At 40.2% G+C, this 7,360-nt stretch overlaps 1 protein-coding gene and 1 pseudogene across 1 annotated transcript; both read right to left on the reverse strand.

The window, feature by feature from the left end:
• The window catches only part of LOC101308115, a 5,422-nt pseudogene extending 3,884 nt beyond the window's left edge, over window positions 1-1,538 (reverse strand).
• Window positions 1,539-2,820: 1,282 nt separating this feature from the next.
• Window positions 2,821-5,328, reverse strand: LOC101314680 (probable cinnamyl alcohol dehydrogenase-like). Its single transcript, XM_004304001.1, has 5 exons — window positions 5,036-5,328; window positions 4,687-4,800; window positions 4,253-4,480; window positions 3,704-4,143; window positions 2,821-3,337 (listed from the first exon to the last, which is right to left on the reverse strand). The coding sequence occupies exons 1-5, from the start codon at window positions 5,122-5,124 to the stop codon at window positions 3,135-3,137; spliced, it is 1,074 nt and encodes a 357-aa protein (XP_004304049.1). The 5' UTR covers window positions 5,125-5,328; the 3' UTR covers window positions 2,821-3,134.
• Between the last annotated feature and the right edge of the window lie 2,032 nt (window positions 5,329-7,360).

Below are 7,360 nucleotides of genomic sequence, written 5' to 3' on the forward strand. Positions count from 1 at the left end.
TATATATATATATATTGGCAACCAGAGTTTTAGATTATGGAATAGATGATCATCTATGCGAAAAAGACTACTATATAGCTCCATGCCATATGCTTGTTTGAAGTTATTGGGTGACCTAAACCCTAAACCATAAAATTAAAACATGAATGAATTACTTGATGGCCTCCCTTCTCAATGATGTCACTTTCTCTTTTTCGAAGTTAATTTAAGCAAAAAAGAAAAACATTTTGAAGGTTAAGCATTCAACGATAAAATAAATTGGCAATCTAGTGAGATCCATGACCTACTTACCAAGCATGATCATGGGGGAGGCGAATTGTAGAGGGGTATCAATAGCACCAAGCAAGATCAATTTCCCATCGAGTTTTAGCAAAGAAAGGTAAGGCTCAAGAGGATGAAAGACAGGCACAGTGTCAATAATGTAATCTAGAGAGTCAGCAGCTTCTTGCATTTTGGTGGCATCAGTGCTAACCAAGTACTCGTCAGCCCCAAGATCAACCATAGCTTCCTTTCGCTTCTTATCCTAAGAGCTTATCACAGTAACATGGTGTTCCATGGCCTTTGCTATCTTCACTCCCATGTGTCCCACACCTCCAAGTCCTAGTATTCCTCCTCTTGGTCCATTAGCATTAAGACCAAACTTCCGAAGAGGGCTGTAAATTGTCACCGCTGCGCAAAGTAGTGGCGCTGCCTGCTGCGGTGCCATGCCATCCGGTATCTTCACTGCAAACCTTAGAAGAAAAAAGAAAACTTATCAACATAGTTCATAACTTCATATCGACTATTTGGCTGTTTCATAATAACACAGTCTTGAGAATTAGGATATCTGACAAGAGAACATGATATATCATATAGCATAATACGTTTCATTGTTTATTTATTACTTGTGATTTACGACGATGGCAGCAGCAAAGCCGCCTTGGGTGGGCTTGCCGTCGGAGTAAACATCGCTATATGTCCAGATTTTGTCGTTGCAGTATTGCTCGTTGTCTGTTTTGCATGGATTGCAGTTTCTGCAGCAACCTACGACAAGCCCGACTCCGACTACGTCTGCTACTTTGAGCTTGGTCACATCTGATCCCACTTGCACCACCTCACCAACTATTTCATGCCTATCAAGCATTCAGGATAAATTGTACCAAAAAAAAAAAAAAGCATTCAGGAAATAAAACCATATAAATAATTGATATGTGGGTTAGAAAACATGGAAGTATACGTATTAATTTAATTGATTGAATATAATTATACATACCCAGGAACCATTGGATAGTGTGACATGCCAAGTTGATTTCTAGCCTGGTGAATATCAGTGTGGCAAATTCCACAGCACAGGACTTTGATGTAAACATCTTCTGGGCCTGTGTCTCTGCAATTTTGTTTCTAATTAGAACAATGAAGATTATGACTTATACACAGAATAAACTAGAGGGTATGAATTGTAAGATTTACCTAAGAGTGTAGGTGAAGGGTGAGAGAATCCCAGATGAATCCCTTGCAGCCCATCCTGTTGTTGTTCTCTCCTCTTCAACACTGGTCATTTCCTTTCTATTGGGATTTCAGTGTGTTTTAGAGAATCAGAGGAGGCAAAGCTTATATAAAGACGCTAGCTAGCTAGGTCGATCGGTAGCAAATTCAGTGGCTGCTACTACATGCATTCTAACTTTCACGTAAGAATAGACCGAGATATGAATTTCTTTGATATATGAGGTCTAGACTCTAGACACGTAGAATGTACCTCGTCTTAGTGAAAGTGAAAGATTTGGAGTTGGTGCAAAATCTGGGGCCAAACTATTTATGTAGTTTACCGACCAGTTTGATAGAAACAATTTGCTTTGAGTTTTGAGGACAGAGACAAGAGAAGGTTAGTAGGGCATATAGAAGGGTTTGTAGAGTTAGAAACTGGCTTTTCATCATTTCACGCACTTACCATATATCTCATTGAGGTTCTCATCTTTCACTTCATACATGTTTTTCGAGAGAGCTCGAACCCCACAACCTCTAGCGCTAAAATCACCAGCAACTGAACTCTTACGTACTCGAGGAACAAGCTACTCTGTAAGGGTACGTTCTTGACTCATGTCATATCAATATATCACTAATGGAAATTCTGGAGATGCTCTAAGGTTTGTCATTTTGATGTGCATCTTGTTTATATTACTTCAAGCTGATAAATAGCTTGTTTTCTTAATTATAGCATAAACATGCTTGTTTCCACATGATACGAGTGCAGAGTACGTGCTCTAGCTCTTCTTCATACCGGGCTGTTATATATCAAATATTATTACAGTAAAAAATCACAAATATGCCAATGAATGGGCGCAATGATTCATTATTAGGTGCATGAAAGTGCTGCATCGATCGCCATCTTCTCGATCATGCAAAGCATGCATGCATCCTTGATTTTGAGAAGCACTTATCAAGTGTTTTCTTGTACAGAAGCATTTGGTTAAAATCTTAAAACCGTTTTTAAGCCTTTCAAAAACCAATTTCAAATAAGCTAAATGATTTACACTGTATATTTTAGACCAACTAACTTAATAATTACCTTTGGTGTATGGGTTTCTTATTTCTTCTAAATTTTACCTTTCAATTGCTCGTCATGTAACTTGGTCAACAACTGGGACTTCTTGGCTCATGCAAAGTCGTGAACGACGACTTCCTCAAATTTGTGGTTCCTTTGTGGTTTTGTTATCATATCCAGTCATATCCAATGATTAAGTTATATTTCCCAAATAAAATAAAATGAAGATATTCTGAATTACAGTATGGAGTTTTATATAGAGTCGCTATGGACACACACTTGTAACAATTTCATTTTTTCTTTCTTTTTCCATTTTTCGATTGAACAATATTGTTGTTGTGACAAGACGCAATTCTTAAACCCAAGTTTGGTACCTTTCAGTGTCGACCACACACCAAATAACAATGTCTCCATCACCACAACAATAATGCAGGATCATTCATTCAATCCAAGAGTTGAAAACAAAACCAAAGAGTTGAAAACAAAACCAACGTCTAATTACATGAGGCCACCGTTTTCGTTTTTTCCTTTGTTTATTTGTATTGTTTAAGATAAGATGAGACAGAGTACTCGATAAAAATAGGACAACACTCGATGATGCCTTCTTTCTTTCTTATTGATCAAGATTGCTGCCGGCAACATCCACAACGAACCTGTACCTAACGTCGTTCTTCTCCAACCTTTCGAAAGCTTCGTTGATGTAGTCCATCTTCACCACTTCAATCATCGATTTCAGCTCTTTCTCTTTGCAGAACTCGAGCATCTCCTCCATCTCCTTCATGCTCCCCACAAAGCTCCCGGTGATCGTCTTCCTCCCTATGCATAATCATACACAAAATCATAGTACCAGATTAGAACACAATGAGAAATAAGAATTACATAAACTTATGTTTGCAACAAACAACTCAAGAGTGTAATGTAATGTTACATATTAAGATTCGTATTTGTCCTTTGTTACATATCACAATTATAATACTACATTACACAATCATTGGAACAAAAAAATGTTATCTTTTAGTTAGTGGAACAACAATATGTACTAAAAATAAGGATTGCAACAAACAAAAGATTATTCTTTAATAGCTAGATTAACCAAAGAAATAGGATGTCCATTGAAACCCACTAAAAGAAGTAAAGATGCTCAATTTGAGTGGAAAGAAGAGATAGTGATAAGTGACTCACCAAGCATGACCAATGGAGAGACAAATTGCAATGGGGTGTTGATAACACCCATCAAGATCAACTTCCCATCAAGCTTCAACAAAGAGAGGTAAGGCTCAAGAGGGTGGAACACTGGAATGGTGTCAATAATGTAATCCAGTGAGTCCATAGCCTCTTGCATTTGGGTGGCATCAGAGCTCACCAAGTACTCATCAGCACCAATATGCTCCAAGGCCTCTTTTTTCTTCTTATCAGAAGAGCTTATCACGGTGATATGGTGTCCCATAGCCTTTGCTATCTTCACCCCCATGTGTCCAACACCTCCAAGTCCCAATATCCCTCCCCTTAATCCACTCACATCCAGACCAAAGTGCCTCAGTGGGCTGTAAATTGTCACCCCGGCACAAAGTAGCGGGGCCACCTGCTCCGGCTCCATCCCCTCCGGTACCTTCACCACAAACCTTCACAAAACAAATGAAAACAATCCAACCTTGTTAGATTTTCTCAACCAGATGAAAGTTTGTTTAAATGCGTGATTATTGACTAGAGAATGAAGTTTGGTGTTGTTACTTTTGGTCGGCAACCAAGGCTTTGGCAAAGCCACCTTGGGTGGGTTTGCCATCAGAGTAGGTGTCATTGTAAGACCAGATCTTCTTGTTGCAGTATTGCTCATTCTCTGTCTTGCATGGGCTGCAGTTTCTGCAGCAACCTACAAGGAGTCCGACTCCGACCAAATCTCCTACTTTGAACTTGGTCACATCTGATCCCACCTCCAAAACCTCACCAACCACTTCGTGCCTGTTCAGTAACGCATAAATGGTAACAAATCGTTACAAACATGAAAGGTAATCAGGACAGAAAAGAAAAGAAACTCATCAACCTGAAAAATACATTGTTCTTGAATTTAATCAAATAATCTGACTTTCATCAATTCAAGAAATAACATATATTGTTTTTGGATCGAAGCATGACAATATAGAAAAGGCAGTGTGAATTATATATACCCAGCAACCATGGGATAGTTTGATTGCCCAAGTTCATTTTTGATCTGGTGAAGATCAGAATGGCAAATTCCACAGTTGAGGACTTTGATATAAACATCTTCTGGACCTGTGCTTCTGCAATTCATTGTCATCAAAACAAAATAGAACAAATTCAACAAGCCGCCATAATATAAGACATTAATAAAATGGAAAGTATTATTCCCACTCTCAGTTTGTTCATCCGTGAACACTATTAACGAGTATTCAAGAAAACGATTTGCATTTAGGAGTGTGATGGCATTGATCTGATAAAACTGACCAGAGGAAAAGAAGAAGATGAAAACGAGATGAGAAGGATTATGTTAATTACCTAAGAGAATAGGTGTAAGGTGAGAGAATCCCAGAAGAGTCTCTTGCAGCCCATCCCACAGTTGTTCTCTCCTCTTCAAGACTACCCATTATTCTTGTGTTTCTGCTCGAGTTTTGAGAGAGAGAGAGAGAGAGAGAGAGAGAGAGAGAAGTGGGGAAGAGAGAAGCAGTGGTGCATATAAATACAAAGGGAGACAAGTAGAATAGGACGGGGGGAAGGAATCTCAGAAATGACTGGCAAGGAAGGGACACGTAAGCTAAAGAGCGGGTAGGTGAAGGTGAACAGTGATGATGAAAGGTTTTCATGGAGAAGGAAGGAAGGGTTTTAGGGACCCGACGAAGAAGACGATGGTGAACCTGTAGTTGGTGGGTGGGGTCCGCCATGGGGACTGGTGAACGTGAGTCCCGCACAGGACTAGGGTTGGAACGTTTGTGCGCATTGAATGCGTCACGCACACGTCACTCAAGGGGCAAACGTTTTAGGGGAGAGAATCGATCAAACTAGAGGAGTAGGAGTTGTGGAATTAGGTAAATTGTTCTAGGATATTCTCTATGTGTGTCTTGGTCTTATGCCAATAGGATATGTAGTTAGACTAGATCTATGTATTCATATCCTTACCATATTGGTATTGTATAATTCCCTATATAAAGGGCTCATATCAATGAATAAGATGATGATTCTCTTGCTATCTCTTTGTCTCTATCATTAATCATTTATCACGTTATCATGCACTTTGTTCTAACCCTAGAGCCAATAGCCCACCATTTTTTTTCCAAACCCTAAAAACCAAAACCCTAAAATCGGGCAGCCTTGTTTTTCCGGATTTCCGACCAAAATTCCGACTGCCCTCCGCCGGAATTTTACATCCCCAGAAAGCTCTTTCCGTCACGGATCCAACGCCGCCGGCCTCACCCTGAGAACCGGCCGGAAAGTCTCCGAACCGGCCGCCGGAAGATTCCAGACCGCCGCCGCTACCGACCACCGGTTCACCACCTTCCCTTGCTCCGATCAACCTGAAATTTTGACAGCAGCTTCCCCATCCAGAGCCGCTCCTCCTATCAAATTTTCAGCCCCAAATTCGAAGTATAAGTAGGCGAAACGTTATTTCTCCTCTCGGCAGCCTCTAGAAAGGTATGTTTTTTGAAACCTTAAACTTTTCCAAGTTCAATAACTCGGGGAGGATAAAATCCTTTCCTCCCTTCTCCATCTCCATTCTATGCTTGGGATTTTGTGGGTGCAGGTACCCAAATCCCGGAATTTTATTCGCGGGTCAAGAGTGTGTTTGATCACTCTTGTTTCTTTGTCCGGGTTGTGTTTGATCAACCCCGACTTTTCACCGGATTGTGTTTGATCAATCCGAGGCATTTTTCCGAATTGTGTTTGATCAATTCGCGGCTTTCCCGGATTGTGTATGATCAATCCGAAGGACAAACCATTAAAAGCATCGTTTGTGACCTCTATCGAGTCTCATAACAGCTTGGTTTTGTATGCAAGAGCAATGTAACATTCTGCTCCTTTGAGTTTTGACGTACTAGATGCCTAAGGCGGATCTTCACTTGGTATCTGTGGAACCTTTCATTGGAAAGGATTAAACCACATGTTTTGACCCCCAGACTAACAAGCCTAGATGCCGAGATTTCACATCTCATGCGCTCAAAGTCTTTGACGCTCCACATCGACAAAAGCCTTCAATGACAATCTGTGCAAAAAGTAATGACCACAAAGTACTGTGGAATGCACTCATGGAACATTTCTCGAAACGTTCATATAACTCTACTTGTTGAGTTATTAGTCAAGTGGATTGATTACCACCTTAATTGACTACATATTGTCGATGATCTTTTGTGGCATCATGATCCATAATTTTTAGCGGATTCGATCATCATCAAGTTCTCTAGGTCCTCCAAGTTGGTGTGGAATTACCAACGAGACTTGATTTTGATCATACAAATAAGAATTGTATATACGCTAATGTGATAAACTTATTTGGGATTATCCCCTAATGTGGGGACAACAATATGGGTCATGGCAACGGCAGAAAACGTCGTGCCGATGTCTAGAAAAGAGGGGGAGGTGTCGCCGGCTCTAATAGCGACACTCCCAGTCTAGACACCATTTTGTCAAAACTACTCACGTCAGCTCATGACATTAATGCAACCATTGTGGATCTTCGGATCACTGGTTCAAGATTGTCAAGCTCCTTTAAATTGTGAATGCATACAAAAAGGTATGGAAAATCAATATGAGGACAAGAACGTCATCCTCATGATCGCGAATTTTAAAGATTCGGATCCTGCTCTAGCTACCCATGACTTTGATGTCATC

This window comes from Fragaria vesca, linkage group LG6 (assembly GCF_000184155.1).
Source record: "Fragaria vesca subsp. vesca linkage group LG6, FraVesHawaii_1.0, whole genome shotgun sequence".
Lineage (NCBI taxonomy): Eukaryota > Viridiplantae > Streptophyta > Magnoliopsida > Rosales > Rosaceae > Fragaria > Fragaria vesca.